At 35.2% G+C, this 23389-nt stretch overlaps 2 protein-coding genes across 6 annotated transcripts in view; one reads left to right on the top strand and one right to left on the bottom strand.

Annotated features, from left to right (window-relative positions):
* The window catches only part of LOC102165580 (uncharacterized), a 1236614-nt gene that overhangs the window by 985851 nt on the left and 227374 nt on the right, over positions 1-23389 (bottom strand). The gene's annotated exons all lie outside the window — the stretch shown is intronic.
* TYRP1 (tyrosinase related protein 1) lies at positions 1997-21600 on the top strand. Of its 2 annotated transcripts, XM_013993569.3 has the most exons (8): positions 1997-2179; positions 2604-3068; positions 4218-4540; positions 7579-7783; positions 11492-11659; positions 13841-14020; positions 19244-19390; positions 20230-21600. In XM_013993569.3, exons 2-8 carry the CDS (start codon positions 2609-2611, stop codon positions 20433-20435), a joined length of 1689 nt encoding a protein of 562 aa, XP_013849023.2. In that variant the 5' UTR covers positions 1997-2179; positions 2604-2608; the 3' UTR covers positions 20436-21600.

Raw genomic sequence — 23389 nt, 5'->3', positions numbered from 1 at the left:
GAAGCCAGAATACATAAAGAACTACTATGTATCCAAAGGACAAAAAAAAATTAAAAATGGGCAATAGACATGAAAAAATAGTTTGTAATGAAGGAAACAATAGTGATAAAAATCACAAGAATAGTATTAAACATTTGAGTTATTATTACGAATGAAATATCTATATCTAATACGTCAGTTAAGTCTCTTAATACCAGTGTTAGCAAGTTTGTGACCCAATAAGAAATCTTAAGCACTTGTGGTGAGAACATAAATTGATACAATCACTTTGGAAAACAATTTAAAATTATCTCATAAATATTCACAAATCCTATGACTAGCAATCCACTGTTTAGATATTCACCACAAGAAATTCTTACATAAGTTTAAAAAGAAATACTCTTCGTAGCAGCTTTGTTCATAAGATCAAAAAATAAATGGAAAATCCTTGAAAATAACCCAAATATTCACTAACAAAAGAACGGATACATATGTTGAGTATATACTTACAATGATATATAAAACGTACATTAAAAAAACATAAAATATTGCTACATACAATAACTTGGATATGTAGTATTAGTGGGGAAAAAAAAATGTCTGGGAGTTCCCATCACGGCTCAGTGGAAATGAATCTGGCTAGTGTCCATGAGGATGTAGGTTCAATCCCTGGCCTTGCTCAGTGGGTTAAAGATCCAACAGTGCCATGAGCTATGGTATAGGTAGCAGAGAGAGCTTGGATCTGGTGTTGCCATGGCTCTGACATAGGTTGGCAGCTGCAGCTCCAATTCAACCCCTAGCCTGGGAACTTCCATATACTATGGGTTTAACACTAAAAAAAAAAAGGGAAAAAAAGTGTCTGCTCATTAAAGTGTACATATATAGAATTGATGATATCATTTTTGTGAGTCTAGTATCCTAGAGATCCAGGGCCAAAAAAGAAAAGGGACTTTTGGCCTCTATGCACAGGACAGATCACCATAACCAGGATTGTTGTGTTTTAAAAACATTTTAGGATATATCCTAATATGTATTCATATTAATAGATTATTGTACACATAAAAGATCAAAACATAATAATAAATTTTAAAAGAATAACATGTTAGATTTATAAATATAAATCTTAATAACCGTGGCTTCGTATGGTTGTGATAAATCATGCTGATAGTCTGGCCAAGGGGCTATGAACAGGAAATACTTGTTCTTTTTTATCTTAATTTATAGGCATAGCCTTGACTAACTTTTTATTTGTAACCATACATCTAAATCCCTTATATAGGTTTCTGGACAATTTTACGGCTGAGAGTCAAATAAGACAGGTAACCCTGATCATGAATTCTGATAACTTCTATACAGTAATTATATATTCCAAACTAAAGATTCATTTAGAAGATTGATTCACTATGCATGGGTTCTCAACCCCAGAAGAAAATTCTTTTTGAAAATGAATCCCTTAATTTTAGTGCCATTAACTTAAGCCTGCATGCAGAGAAGGTGGAAATGAATAAGCCAAGTAGTGGTCACTTTCTAAACAGACGTAGCAGTGACTCTGTGATGCTTGCCACAGGGATGAACACCACCCCAAATGGAAGTAAGGTGTTGGAGGACACAAATGTCCATACCAGCAGACCCAGTGATAGCCAGCATCATGTGAGTTTGTGTAATTGTAGCTGATCCTTCTTCTACTTCATTAATTCTCTCTGGAAATTATAAGAATGGTAGCGTCTATTTTGAAGATGGAACAAAATCAAAACCTATCATCAGGTACAAGCACTAGCCTAGCCCTTTATCACTAAGAAAAGGTAAGTAATTTCACTTTATCCTTTAAAGATATACTATCAAAGTTGAAAATAAAATCTCTACAATGAAAACAAAAGTTCTCTAGTTTCTCTGACTTGTTGCATTCCAAATTAGTGTCTCTGACCTTTTCTTAAAACTTCAAGCATCACCAGGAAATCAGTGGGAAGGCAATCATGTGCTAACCAAATACTTAAAGGGCAGAAAAACTCACTGAAGTGAAAGAGGATTAGTAAAGAGTGGAAAAGAGGACCAGCCCCTCCCAGTTTGGGTGAACAGATTTGGGATTAGTTATCAGGCAGAAACCCACAAGCAATTAACAGCTCTGACATCAGGGGACAAGCAAATATAAAACACTCAGTTCTAAAAGAGGTTCAGCAGAGAATCCCCTCAGGAGTTCAAGGTACTGGAGAGAAACTCTATGGGAAGTGGGTGGACTCCCGCCAAAACTCCACTAGGATATGGGGGACTTTAAAACATGGAAATTAACTTGCTAAAAATCTGCTCTCAATGCTTCTTTCAGCTTTATAGATAAATGTAATTAATGGTGGTGACCTGCTAATGAAGGCTTTTGACATTCAAGATAGATATTTTTTTAATATAGAAAGAAATTTAAAATGAAGAAAATTAAATGATTAGGATGGGGAATTTAATTATGTAGGAACTATACGTTTCAAATTTTTAGAGGTAAATTACTATTTTTATGATTTTTTAAAATGTCATTTTACAGATATTAAAAGCATTTTAAAGGTGGGTGGGAAGGGGCTCATACTAGTTATAATGGTACAAAAATTCATGCATAATCCATTTGTTTTTTTCCTTTTCAGATCGAATGTTATCTACTCCTTGGTCTCTACACAAAGGGCTACAAACCAAAGCCTCATCCTGCACCCTTGCCTCAAGCAGGATGAAAGCTCAGAAACTCCTCTCTCTGGGGTACACTTTCTTGCCTCTGCTGTTTATTCAGCAGGCCTGGGCTCAGTTCCCCAGAGAGTGTACCACCATTGAGGCTTTGAGAAGTGGGGTATGTTGCCCAGATCTGTCCCCACTGTCTGGGCCCGGGACTGACCGCTGTGGCTTCTCCTCAGGGAGGGGCAGGTGTGAGGCCGTGACAGCAGACTCCCGACCCCACAGCCACCACTACCACCATGATGGCAGAGATGACCGAGAGGGTTGGCCCACACGGTTCTTCAACAGGACATGCCACTGCAACGGCAATTTTTCAGGACACAACTGTGGGACTTGCCGTCCTGGATGGAGAGGACCTGCCTGTGACCAGAAGGTTCTCACAGGTAAGTGGGTTTGTGAATGGATCCACAGTCCTGCAAGGGACTCAACCCACTTAATAGACTCCTGAGTCACTGAGCTGGAAGAACCCCTAGAAATAAGTCATCAAGGTCAAGGCTTACTTTTTGCAGCTGAGGAAACTGAGGCTAAGTGAGGCTAAGAAATGTATCTGATGTAAAGAACTGAAGTTGAAGCTCAAATCTTGTGATTAAAAATGTTTCCTTCTAAAACACTTGTGGAGCAGCCACTTTATGCTAAGAACTCTGCTAGGTGTTTATGACTGGACTTTTCAGCAACTTCGCAAGGTAGTTATGTTAATTGTCCTAAGTCAAGTCCAAATAGTTGGTGCATGGGAAACCTGGAATTCACATTGAGACCTGTCCAGCGCTAACCCTTGAGCTTCTTCTGCCATCCTTGCTGACCCCAAAGACATTTCCCACTATGATGATTAAGTTTAGCCATTTGAGATGATGAGCCTGGCCTGCAGGCTAAAGAGCATTAACTGCAGGCTACAGAGTAATACAGGCTACAGAGTAATAAACGACAAAGCTTTAAATACCAACAGCCTCCAATAATGCCTTGTTCTCTGTGTGCCAAACATGGGACCAAGAGTTTCCGTGAACATTTACTGAGTCTTTGTTATTAACTAGGCTCTGGTCTAAGTGCTTTTTATGTGTGTATTCTTTAATCTTTATAACTGTATGAAGCAGATATCTTTATACGTATTTTACAGATGAAAAACTGATGCTTAGAGAAATGTGCACAGTCATAGAATAAGGCTCTTAACCATTTTGCTATAACACATACTATAGTTTTGCAAAATGTGTGATATTAAAAAGGTAGAAAGCTTCAAGAAAGATGCCAGTAGTGAACAGAAATAAATAATAGAGGATCACAGAATTATAAAGTTCATGCATGGTAAGGTTAAGGAAAGCTCATATAAATCCTAGAGAAAGTTGGAGAGAGAACAAGAGAAGGGAAGGGGGGGTGAAGAAGGGATTTTGCAACAGGTATTTTTTAAAGCATAAAATGATGTGAGTATACACACTAATTGCCATGAATGGGTAAATGCGACATGGCATTACAAGACCATTAGGCTCATTTTCATGCCCACCAGGCATATGTTTTCATGCTTGAATCTTGTATCCCTAAAGTCAGGAGAAACCTACTGGACCTAAGTACAGAAGAAAAGAACCGTTTTGTACGGGCCCTGGATATGGCAAAGCGCACAATGCACCCTCAGTTCGTCATTGCCACCAGGAGATCAGAAGAAATATTGGGGCCGGATGGCAACACACCACAATTTGAGAACATTTCCATTTACAACTACTTTGTCTGGACACACTACTACTCAGTCAAAAAGACTTTCCTTGGGGCAGGGCAGGAAAGCTTTGGTGAAGTGGATTTCTCTCACGAAGGACCTGCCTTTCTCACATGGCACAGGTACCACTTACTGCAGCTGGAGAGAGACATGCAGGTATGCTAAAACATTGCCATGTTCACACCATTTATAGAGGATGCAGCTTGTTTGCAAGTGCTTTTAATCCTCTGTGTTCTGAATGATCCAAAGGTGCCATGACAAATCAGTTTCATGAAATTGATCTGCCATGGGCATTTTGTTAAATTTCTCCTATACTAGTTACTTCCTTCCTTATCAATTAATCTTTATCCTTTGTGAAATGAAAAGAGAGTTATATCAGTGATGAGGAAGCCAACTGAGACATGTGTGGGTGTGAATTAAAATACTGGGCATAACTGCCAACTTTGCCATTGAAAAAAATGATCCTCATATGGTATGCAACAAAGGAATCTCACTTGATAGTTCTTTCTCTTCATATGTAAACCAATACCCCCTCCTGGTTTAGATGAAGCAAGGGGCCATAAAGTTTTAGTCATCCAAACCCCAAAAGTGTATATGGCTCATCATACCAGTTAATGATTCTTTCTGGTATGGCACAGGCTTTAAATTATGGGGAAAAAATTACATTTAGCTTATATTGTCTTTTTTTTTTTTTTTTTTTTTTTTTTTTTTTTTTTTTTTTTTTTGCTTTTTGGCCATACCCATGGCATATGGTGGTTCCCAGGCTAGGGGTGGAATTGGAGCTGTAGCTGCTGGCCTATACCACAGCCACAGCAACGCAGGATCCAAGCCACATCTGCTACCTACACCAGAGCTCACAGCAACACCAGATCCTCAACCCACTGAGCAAGGCAAGGGATAGAACCAGCAACCTTATGGTTCCTAGCCTGATTCGTTTCCTCTGTACCACAACGGGAACTCCTATATTGTCATATTTTAACTGAACTGCATTTTTTCCATGCCCCGCTCCCATACCACTTTGAAACTTGTGGTAGAAACCTACTGAAAACATCCCATTGGTCAGACATCATTTTAATTGAAAAGGCTTTTTAGGCATAAAGTGAAACTCAAACCAAAACAGTTATTGCTTGCTTATTTTTAAGGAGATAGGCTAAAACCATGGCACCTTTGGATCTGAATGATTTCCCATTGTTTATTTTATTGATTTTCTCTTAAGAAAAGCATTGTAATTTTAAAATGAATTTTTTAATTATTAGATCTCAGCTAGGAAATCCACAAATAAAAAATTGTCTTCTATGTAAAACAACACCAATGAATCTCCACCCCAAATTAAAATCTAAAAATTAACTGAAAAATATCTGAGGGCAGAAGAAATACCTGCGGGCAGATTCATTTATTGATTTGCAGTGCACTTGTGTCCAGGGTTATCCGAGAAAATAAATGGTAAGAAAGTGGAGATTTAATGCACTAAAATACAGAACAAAATATTCACATGTAAGTGGTCCATCCATATGCAGTTTGATGATTAAATGAATTCATCTGATACTCTGAACTTCCTATTTTATAGCTCTGATTTCAAGTAAGATATGTAGTAGATTATGAGTAGATAAATCTGTCATTTGTAATCAAATCCAGATCTTCCTGCCTTCAAATCATTTTCCCCGTGGGCACACCAAAATGAAAGGGCAGGTGGAAAGTATTTAAAAGCTTCAATTTTGTCTGGGTAAACTTCAGCCTCTACGACTTGCATTTTTAAAACCCAGCAGCACAAGGGATCCAACAAATTACAATCTAAATGTAATGCACCACTGAAATGCCACATGAATATGCTCCAGCTCTCAAATGTCACTTGCTGAACCACAAACTGACTCTTAATGATGCCCTGGAAGCTGTCACCGATTTGGGTAAGCCAAACAATGGCTTCTAAACAAGGACTCTAAACCCCTGGAGATCAATAACAGGGGATACCTTAAAAGCTTTTGACCCTCTAAAATACCCAGAGGACAAGGAAATGCTTCCTAGAAAGGGTTGAAAGTAAAAAAAAAACAAAAATGTACTAAATGCTTGCAAGGCAGGATAAAACAATGGCAATCCCTTATGTATACCCCAGACTCTAAATAAAACTCCCCACAGGCCTGAATCCATACATAAATATATGTTTTTAAGGAACCAAATAAAATGAGCATGTGATCTTGAGCCCAGCATTTTTTAAATTGTTGAGATCAGAGCTACATGGAAACTAGGTCCCTGGTCTAAAGCACAGTGCACACAAAGAAACAACCTGCTTCCATTTGGCACTTTCTGTCTGTATGAGTTTCAGGCCGAAGCCTGAGTCTTTACAGTTTAGATTGTGAAGGAGGGGTCTCTAAATAAAACACCTTCCTTGCCCAGGCAGATAAGGCGAGTATGAAAGAGTCTCTGCAGTCTGTGGCCGAACCAGAATCTAAATGCCAAGAGCCTTTCCAGTTACATTGAAAAGCAGAAACAAAACAAAAAGCACTGCTTCACATAGCATATTTCAAGTCTGGATCTGGCTACAGACCCAGAGTTAGTGATGCTCAAATTAGAGATGGGAATATGGAGGGAGGTGGAAATGCCGAGTAGAAGCTATTATTGATAATTTCTGGTATAACCAATAGAAATGTAATTATCCACCAAAAGACGAAATGGAAGATACCTCCCCAAAGCATTTGCAGAAACTTCTGTATAAGGAGTGGAGTTGTATCCCCTCCAGTGCCTAAGTGACTTCTTGTGGTAAATTAAAGGCTTTGGTAAATAAGCTATTTAAGTTCTTTAGCCCTTCAGACACCAACACCCTAATTTCTAAGTGGCTGGAAGGAACTAGTAGAAACAAACTGCCAAGGAGTAAACTAAAAAAAAGGGAGACTCTTTGGGGGTCGGGGGTCGGAGAGAAGGTTCACCTGCAGCGTGTGGAAGTTCCCAGGCTTGGGGTCAAACCAGAGCTGTAGACACTGGCCTGTGCCACAGCCCCAGCACCGCAAGATCTAAGCTGTGTCTGCAGCCTACACCACAGCTCACCAAAATGCTGGATTTCACAACCTACTGAGTGAGGCCAGGGATTGAACCTCATGGATGCTAGTCAGATTCATTTCCTGCTGCTCCATAACAGAACGCCCACAACGGGAGGATTTAAAACAAGAGCAGAGATTGCTAACTGAGTTTCTGTAATCTAGGAAATGTTGCAGGATCCTTCTTTCTCCCTCCCTTACTGGAATTTTGCCACTGGGAAGAACACCTGTGACATTTGCACTGATGACTTGATGGGATCAAGAAGCAACTTTGATTCCACTCTTATAAGCCCGAACTCTGTCTTTTCTCAATGGCGAGTGGTCTGTGAATCCTTGGAAGATTACGATACCCTGGGAACCCTTTGTAACAGTAAGTTCCAACTGATATCTAGGATGCAGAATTCCCTACTAGGTAAAGTGATGAAATGTGCTGCCTGAAGGCCCTTCATTCAACTAAGGGCTTCAGACTAAAATCTACTTTTTTAGGGAGAATTGATGTACAGATATCCACTCAGCACCTGGCATAGTCTGGGCAACCTAAGGTGATCTAGGGGAAAAAAGAAAGTCCCTAAACATTTTTCTGTTGCTTTTCTCCAGCAATTTGGTTAGTGCTTTGCTCACTTTCTTATTTTGGAAACATCTGTTTGTATTCATTAATCCTCTTAGTGCCCTCAGCACTGGCTAGTGGTCATGTGTCTTGTGTTGGAATTTCACAGAAAATGTGTTTCTAGGAAAACTGAAATATGCAGAAAGAACTGGAAGTGCCCCGGAAGTAAAATATACATACTACTACTACTACTTGTAGTAATAATAATTAGTAGTCGTATATAATAGTCATTACTATTATTTTGTTATTTTACTATGTTAATCTAATCAAAAGGTTAAAAACCAAAAGGGAAGCAATATGGAGGATACCTTTAAGAAAAGAAAGATACTGTACAGAACACATTTGCCAACTAGCTCTTTCCAGGTTTCCCAAAGTAAACATAGAAAGAGAATGCTTAACCACTTGTGCTAGCATCCTTTCTCCAGTGATCTGAATGCCCTCTGCCACAGGTCAAATTTCTGCCATATGTAGATCTGTTCCTGTGGAGCTTTGTGTTCTCTTCCTTGGATTATAGTTTTATCATTTCCCTTGCTACAAATACAAGGTCTTAATTATCAGAGTCTTATTATCCCATCTTATTTTTATTCTTCAGGCATGTGTGACTATTTTGAACTAATGTTCTTGAATATAAAAACTAGATTTATGAGAATTTATTTTTTATTAGTATAGTCCTAACATTTATTCTATATATACTCTTTTAAGCATCAAATATTAAATTACTTTGTGAACTTAAGAGAATATTTTAAATAGAACAAAGAAATTAGGTAGATTTTTTTCATCGTTAGTTTATTTAGCTGTGTATAGGGATAAGAGAAGTAATATCATATAAAACTTTCTTCTGTAAAATTTAAAAATTAGAATAAATTTTTATTTCTTCGTTGTGCTGAATGAGTTGTCCCACCTTGTGGCAGGGAAATGAGAATGAGATCAGCATATCTTTAGATATCAAAACATTCATTTTTTCTGACTGGGATGTTTTATTTTGGCCTGGGAGTTTTCCAGGTATTTTCTGATCATACCAAAATTTAGCAAAATTTAAATGGGTAAATGAAATTACATCAAAGGAGACAAGAAGAAAGGGTAGAAGATTGTATCACAATTTTTCTTGTCAATTAATATAATGTCTCATCTGACACTTAGTTTCATGAAATATTAAAGTTACATATTTTAGGTAAAACGATTGTCACGTTTACCCCTTGCCTTAATTTGTGATGTAAATACTAAGCATTTTCTTTATCAAGAGAGTGAAAGAAAAAAAGGAAACTTACATTTTATACAACACATATTACAGGTCTGATATGGTCCAAATGCTTTAGTGAGATATCTGTTTAGCTCTCATAGTAATTCTTTCCTCTCTCCACTTTTCTTCTTGAATGAAATTATCCATGCCTGTGGTTTCACTGATCATCTTTTACAGGACACCCATACATGTACATCTTTATATAAAACTGTGCTAAGACACCCCATGCTTATGTTGTCATAGGCTTTTGGGACAGCATCTAGCCAATATTCCATAAATGCATCAAACTCAGTGTACTAAAAGAGTTAATTATTGGCACCTAATATTCTTTTAGCCACTAATAATATCATCTTTGATTCATCATATGAAAAAATAGGCTCTTTTTTCATAATCGTTCTCAGATCTAATTTCTACTTCAGATACTGTGAACTTTCCATTCATTCCTCCATGCAAATTCCACAGACCTCCAATCCATCCATAAGATGTTAATAGGTGCAATGACAGTTGGCTGCATGCAAACAAATTTAAAAATCACTGGATTAAAATTAAATGGGTTTAACCAGTTGCTTTACTTGTCAGAATTCTCTACTATGAAAATCCATGAAGGCAAATTAGACCACAGTGTTTCGAAAACCCATGTAATCAATACTTTCTTCTTGGGATGTATTGATAGCTCTCCGAACAGTAATCCACAAACCACCAGTTTGAACTGATAGTTTAACGGGTATCGTTTGAAAGTTTTAATGATAATGTATATCTAAAAAATATACATGCAGTTTCCAGTCTCAATATAGGCATATGTTTTATTTTTGTTTTCTATAAATAAAGTCAGGTATACTAATTCATCAAGTACTGATCATTATGTTAATTATAGAGCATGCAATATAGGCAGTTTTGTGAATGAGCTAAAATAAATATAAGTAGACGTTACAGTATCATCTCTTCTACTTCGTTGGATTATCCTCTAGGGCACAAACACTCCTTCCTGGGGACTACTGGGACAATGTAATGCCAAATGTTCCTAACCAATCTCTTCTCCAACTTTCTAATGAATTAAACACAACTTTCTCATCTTGCTTTTTGATTTCTTCACAATACGGTTCTGGTATAGCTTCCTATCTTTCTCACCATCTACTCTTGCCTTACATTGCCACTCTACACACCACCCCTGCCCCCGCAAGCTATTCCCCAGACAGGCCCTCTTTTGCAGTCAATCTGATTTTTTTCCCTATATCAACATGCACTGAACAACTACTTAGCTTCTACTATATCCCGGGCACTGTGTCAAGACTGGGGGATACAACAGTTACCAAGAACAGTTTTTGCTCTAATGGGGCTTATAGTACAGATAGAAAAAAACTTATCATTTCTTATTACCTCTGCCTAAAATGTTTGCATTGTAAAATTTCTATTTTACCTATGGAATTTTTCTTAGTCTTTCAGGGCTCTTTGCAAATTTTTCTTCCTTAATGAAGCCTTCCTAAGGCCACCTAACTGGGTAGAACTGATCTCTAGCCTCTCTCCCCTTACCTCCCCTGAGGCAACCAAGTATCCCTAGGAGTACATATTATCCCTAGTATCACAGATCTTTGTTTACCTGTTTGTCTTATGGTAGCTCTATATTTAGTTTTCTGAGGTACCTCCATACTGTTTTCCATAGTGGTTGTTTACCTGTTTGTCTTAGTGACCTTCCAATTTTTTAATTGCTTCTCATTTTAGTTGCTGAAAAATACTTGTTGATTGAAATATAGACTACTTCCCAAAGAGATTTAAGATTGTTTTGCTTTATTTCTCTGAAGGCTTGAAACAGACAACATTCAAAGACAAAATTTCTCATATGTGCGAAATAGGGATTTCAGCATAGAATTTTGGTTTATAAGATTATTTTGAAAAAATTTTAATTTTCCATGGAGTTTCCATTTTAATGCACTCTCATGAAAGAAGTATATGTTGATTTAAAAAAATCTTTGTTTAGGACCTCTTTCTTTTATTGGGATCCTCTTTTTCTTCACATGATTTTTTATATCATATATTTTCCCTATTCACAGAAGTTGGACATGATAACTTAGATTTTTCTCACTTTAATGCCACTAGGTATGCATTTAAAAATTTTCTCTTCTACCAAGAAAAACCTCTCATTCAGTCTTCATGTTATGCATTAAAAATGTAAAGAGCAATGATAAGATCTCTAAGTGTCCTATAAATATTCACATACCCCATCTTTTCCCCAGGCACTGAGGGTGGGCCAATTAGGAGAAATCCAGCAGGAAATGTGGCCAGACCAATGGTGCAACGTCTTCCTGAACCACAGGATGTCGCTCAGTGCTTGGAAGTCAGTTTATTTGACACACCTCCTTTTTATTCCAATTCTACAAACAGTTTCCGAAACACAGTAGAAGGCAAGTAAAAGAAAATGGTGCTTTGAATTGATCGAATTGTCACAGGAAATGGAAGTATTCAAATTCAGATTTCTTTGAAAAAGCTTTGAATGCCATGTTGAGCCTGTCAGTTGATGTGAAAAGTGCTGCCAGTTAGGATATAGTCACAATTCTCTGCTCAAAAAGAAAAAAAAAGAACTTTCTTAAAGAAAAGTGTAAAACCATGAAATTCCTTTTAATTATCCAAAGAGAAGGGCTTGGAAACTGTTTTCCATTCTCTTAAAATACCTAAAAGGTATTTAAACTCAAATTTCTGTGAGGTGGCTGGTCAATATGTGTATAACTATATCAAATTCTAGTATAGACAAATAATATTCAAGATGACACGTTATTAATTTTTTTCTTAAAAACATAATAAAAATTCTGAATATTAGTTGACATCTAATAAAGCCTGCTTTGTTCATATTGTTTTATTTATGTATCATCCTGCAGTTATTTTTAAAAATCCATAGAAATTCTAACTAGCACCTAAAGACATTTAATTTGGTTTTCCTTACTTAATTCAAAGTATTTTAAAATGAGAAATGAGATCCAAAGAAGTAAACTGGATTTCCAAAGGTATCCAGCTAGTTATTAACAGAGCACAGATTCAAATCCAAATTTTCTAAGTCCATTGTCTTAAAAAAATAAATTTTGATACTTTTAAATCATGCGTGACAAATATTTAGTTTTAAAAGAATAGAATCACAATTAACTATATTATAAACTTATTACTATCAAATTTTACCTTAAATATAGCATTGCACATTAGATGCCTCCCCCCATAACTAAAAGGAAATATACCTCTTCCCCTATGATCTAAGATGCTTGATGTATAAAACTGATCATTATTTTCAATTATCTCCCCTTTTATCATAGAAATTATACAACATTCTTTTCTAACTTGATGTTAATTTTAATAACTACATATGAATGTACTGACTTGAAGATAACTCATTAAATATCACTATATTTTGATTAAGCTGGTGTATATAAACTAAGGCTATAAGTAGTGATTTCATAAAGAATTTGCAGATTGTGTCAAATTGATGCCCAAACAAAAGACAAATGGTTCTCATTTCCTGACAGAACAAATGAGAAGACTAACCCCATCCCTATACATTTTAGGCAATCTTTAAATATTTTTTGAGTCAAAAAATAATGGAATAAATACGTGAATGGGTAACTATAATTGTATAACTGAATTCAAAATTTTTAAATTCTAATCTTGTTATAATATCCAACCTTTTCCTGCTCTTCCTTCTCTGGTCCTTCAAGCCAACTGGACACACTTAAAAGGCAATCCCACATCAGAGACCTCTGTTGTTGTTTATGATCTATGTTTGTCTTCTCCCTAATATATATGTAATAAACATATACCTATATTATATGTTATAATATATACAATCAATATAATACAATATGGGAAATACATATTCATTATATATTATATATACACACAATGTGGAAAATGTATATACTATATGTAATAGACATATAATGTATGTATTATATATGTGAAATAGAAATATATGTATAATATGGAAATATATATGGAAATATATTTGGAGAAGATATATATAGAGAGAATGAGATCATTATCAAAATTCTATAAATGTTTTGACAGCAGTCTTTTAGATGTTTAATACAGAGATGATAAGAAAGCTCTGAGAAATTGTAACTTCTCCAGAAAAATAGTTTTCTAAAAATAAACATGCTGACAGTCATTCAAAAGGAGTAAGGCAGGAGACTAAGGTAACATCTGGCAATTTTAGTTTCAGGACAATCAGATCGGTGTTCTCCCAATTGTATCAGCAGTTTTTGTAGAAGCTAGAGACTTTCACTGTCTTATTTCCATGTAGACCAGTGTTAGCCTTGTCAAAATAGAGTGTGCTATATATTTTGACTGGTGTCTTTTTCAGGTCATTATTTTTTACCTAGAGGCTACATTTAGAAAGTCATACCACTTGCTTAAAACTAACCTAGCTCACAGTATAGCAAACGAAAGTCACCAACAATAGGTACAGAGAAGCAATGCGATTATACCAAGGTAAAAATTGGCCTGACAAGCTTAGGAAAAATTGTTTCCCAATATAATCACTGTTTTTGACTTGAAAAATAAGATATTTGCATTGTTTTTACTATTCTTATTTTTGTATCTAGGTTACAGTGATCCCACAGGAAGGTATGACCCTGCTGTCCGAAGCCTTCACAATCTGGCTCATCTATTCCTGAATGGAACAGGGGGACAAATTCATTTATCTCCCAATGATCCTATTTTTGTCCTTCTACATACTTTCACTGATGCAGTCTTTGATGAATGGCTAAGGAGATATAATGCTGGTGAGACTCTTTCACTTGATTTTTGCAGGCTCAGCAAAGGAGATTGTTCAGATGGCGTAGTTATCCGTTGAGGCTAAGCACTTGACACATTTAAACTAACCTTTGCAAAAATGATAAAATGGCTATAATATCTTGCCATTTCCAAATATTCTAAACCACTTGGAAGAAGCAGAGAAGTAGTCTCTCAGAAAAGTAATTCTAAGATGATACTTATTAGCATTCACTAGACTAAAAAAGGTAATCCCTTCTTTTTACCATGTGAAGATGACTACCACGTTCCTGTAATTTTTTTTTCTCATATCTTCCAATGAACATCCTCATTGCATTTTATTATGAATGCAAAAACCTTAAAGAGTTCTTGATACCCTCAAAAGAAAAATCATACTCACAATCCAGTTTTGATTTTTATTACTTTATGGCCTCTCACAAACAGAAATTTTATTGAATTTGAAAAGTTAATGCTGGTTTTTATATCACACCAAAGAAATTCTCTTAAGTTCACTTTAATGCACTTTTTAAAATATTATTTAAAAGACTAATTTCTCTTCACTTCTACTCAGCTGAGAGGCTTATATTACTTTTCAAACAATGAATGGGTTTCTACTGGTTAAAACATCATAAAGTTTCATATTTATAATGTTTTAAATTTTGGTTTTTGTGCCTTTACTTCATCATGCACATAACATAATATTGGGGATTATCTCTTGATTCATCTATCTCTTCATCTATCTCTTATTTCCCTGTGTGTGTGTGTGTGTGTGTGTGTGTGTGTGTACATGTATTGTACATGTATAACATAAGTATATAATATGTAAAATATATATATATATATTTACACATACAGTACAAGCTTCTAATATAGCCCGGTTAGTACCATTAATTGATAAATTGGTCAAAATAGTTTGTTACATCTGAAAATCATTTTAAAATAACTTAAATATAAATATTTATTCATGTCATGTGTCAACCTGATATGAATTCATTGATTGGAGCTTCATCTCATTTTATATACATACATACAACTATATTGAATTATCTATAATTCACAGTTTCTTTAAAGTAAAACAAGATTTTAACAACTCTCATGATGCAATCTGAGTACAGTATTATTCTAAATTTTCATGTTTTCTTAACCTTTTATAATCACATTTGCCCATTCCAAACTCTATAGCAGTATTGCAGCCATTCATACTTAACAAATCTTTCCAAAGCAATTTACTTATTATGAAAATGACATCCTTCTCTTTTTGAAATCCTAATTATCAATTTTACAAATGTTTTGTTCAAGTACAAATATTTTACAATGTTTTGTTTTATTTCAACAACAAACAACTGGAGTTAATAGGTTTAGGAATTAATGAAACAAACTATTTTGAAACATGCACTTTTGAAAACTAGACAGCAATATATAAACCGTAGTTATCCAGGCATTCACAAGTCCATGGATGTTAGTTTTTCAGAGAAAATAAAAATCTTGGGTAACCTGGCAAGTCTTTTAAGTGGGTCTTTCTTTCAACTATGAAAACATATATTCCTTTGCTTTGCATATTGTGATTGAAAGTATAGTTATTTCATATTCCTAACAATTTGTTAAAAGTTATCCAGATCTTAATCCAAAGGCCATTAATGAACCAGAAAAATACCTCTGTTTCTTATTTTCCTCCTGATCCCTCTGTACCACACATAGCATAAAGCCTCTCACTGGGTGCTACTGCTGGTAGAATTATGAAAATTAGATAACTAATCTGTAGCATATTTCTGATAAAATGTGGCCATAAACTTATAGAACAGGCTAATATAAACACTTATAAATAGTATGAAAGCTAGCCTGAAACAATTTTGTCACCTTAAATTTTCCACATACAGGCAAATATTCCTTAGAAAACAGTGTCATGAGGACAACTGCTAGAAAAAAAAAAAGATTGGAAGAATTTCTAAAATTTTTCATATAGCAGAAAAAATATTTATTGAAAATAAATCTACGAGTAGAGAACGAAATTATTTTTCAAGATATATCAGGAATTTCTTTTAAAAAGTAAATTTCTTTTAAAATATGCAAATTTCTTTAAAAAGTATAGCATTATAGAATGACTAGGATCAGAATGAAATAAGAATTACATTTTATAACTGAAGGAAATTACCATCATTCACACTGCAATGTCCACTACAGAATCCTCTCATTAATAAGAGAAGACACAATTTAGAGCCTCCATACTCTATTTAATGTTAATTTTTATTTGCTAACATATGTATCCAGGTAAACATGTAATTTCCTTTTTAAAATTTTTTAGTTAAATTTTTTTTTAATGGCCTCACCCATGGCATATGGAAGTCCCTCCACCAAGGATGAATCCAAGCCACAGCTGCCAACCTATGCCACAGCTGTGGCAACACCAGATCCTTTTAGTCAAAGAGCTGGACTAGGGATCCAGCCCAGGCCTTCGGAGAGACCCAAACCACTGTAGTCGGGTTCTTCACACACTGTGCCAACAATTTCCTTTCTTCAAACTAAAAATCACATGAATTAAGTATTACATATAGTAACCTGGAAATTCAGCGCAATTTATTAACCCATTTGTTCAGTGCAATTTTCGGAAGTAGTTTATACATGTCCCAGACCAATCAACCAATCACCACTTTATGGTATTACACCCTGAAACAAATGTAGAAAACACACACACACACACACACACACACACACATATACACACACACTTAAATCTTATACAAATATGGTTTGATTCTGTATCTTGGGTTTTGTGAATAGTGCTGCAATGAAGAAGAAAATGCAAATTATTTCTTCTAGATAGGGATTTTATTTCCTTTGGCTATATAGCCATAAGTAGGACTGCTGGATCATAAAATAGTTCTACTTTTATACCTCCAAACTTCTTTATGTAATGATTGTAGCAGTTCCCACAAATAATGCACGTGTATCTTTTTATCCACACCTTTACCAGTACTTGTTATCTCTTGTCTTTTTAATAATAGTCACCCTAACAGATATCTCATTGTGGTTTTTGATTTGCATTTTCCAATGATTAGTTGTGTTGAGCATTTTTTCATATGCCCATTGGCCATTTGTAAATCAACATGTTGTTCTCCCGAAATATATTCAATTTTTATTTGTCAGTTATGCCTCAACGGGGCTTGGAAAATATTATTTGAGCACCTGCTGTTTCCTAAGCATTATTCTAGGTATGAGAAAAAGAGTAGCATACAAAACACACAAAAATATTGTCCCTCCTAGAACTTTCCAACCTGTTGATAGGACTGACAATAAGCATATGTAAATAAATATGTACGACATTAGATAAGAGAAAGTCTTTGAAGACAAAATCAGGAATGGCAATAGGGAATTCTGTGTCAATATATGGGGAAGATCGTTCCAAGACAAAGGAACAAAGGAGCCACTGTAGCTAAAGCAGAGTTGGGAGTAGGGAAAAAATGGAAGGAGATAACAAGGTTAGAGGGAAAAATGGGGTCAGGCATGCAGATCCTGAAGGGCATTGGATTTAACTCTTCAATGAGCAAAGAGATGGGGAGCCATTGAGGATTTGATATAAGTAACATGGCAATCCAATTGTTATTTTTTGTTATTTTTACTACTATTCCTCTATTGCTCTACTTGGTTCAATGGGCATAGATTTTTTTATACAACTGAAAGTGAACAAGGGTGAGACTGATCAAGTCAGGGTTCAATAAAGATAAATAGGAAGTTTCTGGAGTTTCCATTGTGGCTCAGCAGTAATAAACCCAACTAGTATCCATGAGGACTCAGGTTTATCCCTGGCCCCACTCAGTGGGTTAAGGATTTGGTGATGTCATGAGCTGTGGTGTAGGCTGAAGACATGGTTTGAATCTGGTGTTGCTGTGGCTGTGGCACAGGCCAGAAGCTGCAGCTCCGAGTATACCCCTAGCCTGATAAATTCTATATGTCATGAGTGTGACACTAAAAAGACAAACAAAAAAAAAAAAAAAGAAAGGAAAGAAAGAAAGAAATAGGAAGTTTCAAAAATTATTTAATGATCACCTTTAATATCTAACTTTAATAAATAACTGGTGTAAGTTCCTTGAGGGCTGAATCTTATGCTGTTGCCCAGATCAGCCGCTGGCACTAGTAGGAACTCAAGTGGTTCTAATAGCTAAATTATTAAGTAGCAATGATTCATTGTAAATTTGAAATCGCTCAATTTTAAAGTAACTAAATTTCAACTTACAAAAATATAAACACTACCTGCTATTTCTATGATAAATTTTCTTCAGAGTTAATGCTGTATCACTCTTTTAATCCATAAAGACAGAAATTCACTAATAATATAAATGTCCAAGATTTCTATTTCAGTAGAAAGATGAGAGGCAATAGGAAACAAATAGAATTCTAAGCCCTTGATTTAAAATGTTAAGTGATTCTTGCTAACAGAGTAAAACCCAGGGAATAAGTTCATATTTATTTCCCTAAGAGTAAATAGAAAAAATGAAAACTACATAAGAGTTCCACTGTGGCTCAGCAGTAATGAACCCGACTAGTATCCATGAGGATGCAGGTTTGATCTTTGGCCTTGCTCAGTGGGTTAAGGATCTGGCATTGCTGTGAGCTGTGGTGTAGGTTGCAGATGCGGTTCAGATCTGGAACTGCTGTGGCTGTAGTGCAGGCCCACGGCTACAGCTCTGATTTGACCCCTAGCCTGGGAACTTCCATATGCCTCAGGTGCAATCCTAAAAAAGACCAAATACAAAAAAATGAAAACTACAAAACAGAAATATTCATAGTTGACGACAAACTTCCAGTGGATACACTGTCTCCCAAATTTAAATTGTAAATCTTATAGATGATGCTATAGCAAATTATAGGTCCATCTTTTCTTTAGCTTTGAAAAATAAATTTTATGAAATTTATTCAAAGTAGTTTCTATAATTTAAAAGTGAAAAAAAAACCCTAGTAATCATCATAAATGAGAAAATACTAAAACTTCCTTTCTTTTTAAACTTTCTTCTTCTATTGGATGATATGTAGTGCTGCACTCAAAGCATCTGAGCTCTGTTTTATGTAATTCCCTGTTCTGCTGCTGTGAAAATTTTGTATTATATCTTTGCTAAGTGTAAAGTATGAAAGAATTTTTAATATCATCCTCAAATATTTGGGGTCACCTTCAGAACATAATAATGTGTTAATACTAACTTTATTATATCTATTAATAAGGTGTCTTTGACATATTTTAGATATATCCATATTTCCACTGGAAAATGCCCCTATTGGACACAACAGACAATACAATATGGTACCATTTTGGCCTCCAATTACCAACATAGAAATGTTTGTTACTGCTCCAGACAACCTAGGATATACTTATGAAGTTCAATGGCCAAGTGAGTACTGAAAATGTATTTTTTACCATGGAAATTTCCAAAAGCAAATTCGTTACCCCTAAAGTAAACAGTTTTCTGAGGTAAAGTAATCCAGTTTTCCACTTTAAAAGCTTTCATTGAATTTTTATTGGGGGACAGAGAGAGTAGATCTAACATTTGTTGAGATCCATTTGACCTAGTATTGAACTGATTACATAGCACATTATTTCATTTAATCCTTACAACCCTCTCAGGTAAGTATTAAAATACTCATTTTATAGATATGGAAGATGAGGCTTAGAGGGAGTAAATGTCAAAGATCACATTTCTAGTAAGCATAGAGAATGAGTTTTGAGCTGGACTCTATGTAATATGCCCTAATTTTTCTATTACATAATGTTATTTCCATTTATTAACACTATAGAAAAAGAGATGGAATAAGATATTCAGCTATTTTTTTTTGAGGTTTTAAAATTTAAACTTTCTTACTTAATTTTAAATCCCTTCTCCACAAAAGCAGTAGGGCACGGTGGATTTGGATCCTGAAAGACCTGGGCTCCAAAACCAACAGTACTGCCAATTAACTCCGTTACCTTGGGCAAATGACTCAAATTCTGAGCCATCACTTCCTCACTTTCAGAATGAAAATAATAACTATACCAATAGGTCCCACTTATTATGAGAAATTAGGAGGTGCCTTCAAGATGGCAAGTGCTTTAATAGGCAATGTAGCCAATAAAAATTAAATATGAAGATTTCTGTAAAGTGCTTGGAACTATGCCTTCATTTAGGTTATCCACTTTTTTGGTGGCAACCATTTCACTATTTTATTTTCTGCTTTCATTTTATTTTTCACATAGGTCGGGATTTTAGTGTTTCTGAGATTGTTACCATAGCAGTAGTTGCTGCTTTATTACTGGTTGCAGTCATTTTTATGGGTACCTCTTGTCTGATTCGTGCCAGAAGCAACATGGATGAAGCAAATCAGCCTCTCCTCACTGATCAGTATCAACACTATGCCGAAGAATATGAAAAAATCCAGAATCCTAATCAGTCTATGGTCTGATGATAGATGACATATTCTCTTATGCATTAGTATCATAAAACCACTTGGTTCAAAAATAATAGATGAGTTACTAACTACAGTGTCTTTCATTCTGTTACTTCATTCCTTATGCATGCACATGTTGGAATTAAAAGCTTAGTTATTATTTTGCAGAACTGGGGAAAGTCACTCTCTTTTCAACGGTTTCTATTTCTCAGCTCTCTTTAGAATGATGGGTGGCACCATCTAGTATTTAAGCAGATAGTGTGAAGATTTTTGGTATGTTTTAAAGGTCAACTATACAACAATATGAATAACTTTGTGTACTTTCTTTTTATTGCAAAGTAAATCTCTGATAAAAATACATGAGTAGGACACAAATGAATTTATTTATGAAACAGAAACAGACTCAGAGACCTAGAAAACAAACAGACTTCTGGTTACCAAAGTGGGGAAGGGGTGAGAGATAAATTAGGAGATTTGGATTAGCAGATACAAACTATTACATATACAACAGAAAAAAAACAAGGTCCTATTGTATAGCACAGGGAACTATATTCAATACCCTGTAATAAACTGTAATGGAAAAGAATATGAAAAATATGTGTATATATGTATAACTGAATCACTTTGCTGTATACCAGAAACTAACACGACATAGTAAATCAACTATACTTCAATAAAAAAATTTTAAAAAACATAAGGAGGCATTTCTACAATGTTAAGATATAAATACATTTTCATTCATTGACAGTGAACAACTGATATAAAGGAAGCTACACTTGTACTTAAAATTAATTTTGTGAAGTTATAAATGGGATCCCAATCAACTTTTTCAAACTTGTCTTCCCATTTGGGAATCACACTGTTTAGTCTAAGATTCAAGGGCACAATAAATAACAATCTTTGCCACACTTTGGAGAGGTAAATGATTTATTTTGTTAAAAGATAGTTGGTGGTGCCTTTGTTTTCAACTGCATTCTTCTACTTTTCAATTCACTACCTACAATATATTTTACCTCACAATTTCTCTTCTAAGATCTTAGAGATCCACAAAGAAAGCATAAAGGTAGAGAAAATGTGTGATAGTGCTCTACAAATAGCACTTGGTTCATAATGTTGAATTCAAATACCATTCTCTTGTCATTTATCAGCTTTCTTTTCAAAATAAAATATTAAAATATTATCTCATCAGTCCGCCTTTTCTGTGCAAATCTGCAGGAAATGTCATTCTTTAAGGTCGTCCTATCTTTTAACAAAATATTTTTTCTCTTTTTGATCTTGTTCTACTGAAACAATATTCTCAATGAAGAACTCCCATAGGCTACTCACAGTGAACAATCATTTTAATTAAAATCTGTAAAAAGAAATAATATCAATAGTGATCGTACTATAGAAAACGGGTAGTGTGATATTCTCAATTCAATAAACAAAAGCAAGATTAAAGTTGTATACACCTAACTGGTTACTGGGTTTCCCTATATTAAGTAACCGTAAGGCACATAAGATAAGCAGACAAAATGTATTAGTGAGAGAGAAAATATATAACAGTTATATTGTTTTAACTTTCAAAGAGCATTATACAACTTCTCAAATACATTTTGATTTATTAAAATATTATATACTCAAAGTTTTTCAGATAAATTATTGTAAAATGTAATATTTCTTTTTATAAAAATATCAATGAAACTAAGTTCCACACTCGATTTTTCTTTTTTTTTTTTTTTTTTTTGCCTTTTAGAGCCGCACCTGTGGCATATGGAAGTTCCCTGGCTGGTGTCAAATCAGAGCTGTAGCTGCCAACCTATGCCACAGCCACAGCAATGTTGGATCCTTAACCCACTGAGCAAGGAGAGGGATCGAACCCACATCTTCATGGATACTAGTTGGGCTTGATACTACTGAGCCACAGCAGGAACTTCCACATACTTGATATTTTTGGAGATTTACTAAGTACTCATTTTATAAACACATATTAAGCACGCACTGGGGATCTGGGGAGGGAAAAACCAGGAACATGAAATTGAGGTCACATTTGACTGGGGCCTTAAGGAATGCCAATAGATTTGTCAAATATTAAGTGTAAATTAGGTCATTCCATGCAGAAGTGACAGCATGAGCAAAGTCACAGAAGTGTGAAAGAACATGGAACATTCAAAAATATAAACCAGGTCACTGTGGTTAAAGCATAGTTCACATGGAGGGGAATAGAAAGATAAATTGATAATCAATCTGAAGAAATCTGGGGGAGTTCCCATTGTGGCACAGCAATCTGACTAGGATGCATAAGGATGTGGGTTCAATCCCTGGCTTCGCTCAGTGGGTCAGAGATCTGGCATTGCTGTGAGCTGCAGTGTAGGTTGCAGACATGGCTCGGATCCTGCATTGCTGTGGCTGTGGCATAGGGCATCGCTGTAGCTCCATTTTGACCCCAGCCTGGGAAGTTCCATATGCCGCAGGTGCAGCCCTAAAAAGCAAAAAGAAAAAAAGAAAGAAATCTGGAATGCATTCTATAGGTAAGAGGGAACAGGGCAGAATCACAAAGTGTGTTTTATAAAGTTAAAGGTGGTGGTAATATTTGCAAATAATGTTTATTAAGAATGATTTGGAATGGTGAGAGTAGAAGCTAGGAAACTAGTTAGTATCACATAGTTCATGGCAGAGAGGAGACCCTGTCCCAAAACATAAGCATTAATTCTAAAAAATCCTGACTCTAAGAGAGAGCTACACCCAGTATCTTATAAATATAGCTTTGATATTCTCTCCCTCAGTGTGTTGCTTTATTTTTCTTTCATTTAAAAGATTTCTCTTTATTTTATAGCTCTGTAAGGTCTTATGAGTTATCCTGATCAGGTGACCATTACTCCTTCAAAAATATGCTATATTATTCACTGCAAATAATATTCTTTTGTAGTCTTAGAGATTTTCCACTCCTCTTTCAGTGTCTTCTTATAAAACACAGCAAATGCACTCAT

The sequence above is a fragment of the Sus scrofa genome, chromosome 1 (genome assembly GCF_054392235.1).
Source record: "Sus scrofa isolate SSC_HxYL_T2T_F1_AM1 chromosome 1, Sscrofa_HxYL_maternal_Yorkshire_Landrace_v2.0, whole genome shotgun sequence".
In the NCBI taxonomy this organism is placed as follows: Eukaryota; Metazoa; Chordata; class Mammalia; order Artiodactyla; family Suidae; genus Sus; species Sus scrofa.
The sequence above is the reverse complement of the archived record's forward strand: the minus strand, read 5'-3'. Positions and strand labels throughout refer to the sequence as shown.

Coding starts and splice junctions, on each gene's coding strand:
- TYRP1 (XM_013993569.3), top strand. CDS start 2,609: ATGTTATCTACTCCTTGGTCTCTACACAAAGGGCTACAAACCAAAGCC. Junction 7,784..11,491: donor CCTGGGAACCCTTTGTAACA/GTAAGTTCCAAC, acceptor TCTTTTCCCCAG/GCACTGAGGGTGGGCCAATT. Junction 11,660..13,840: donor TTTCCGAAACACAGTAGAAG/GCAAGTAAAAGA, acceptor TTTTGTATCTAG/GTTACAGTGATCCCACAGGA.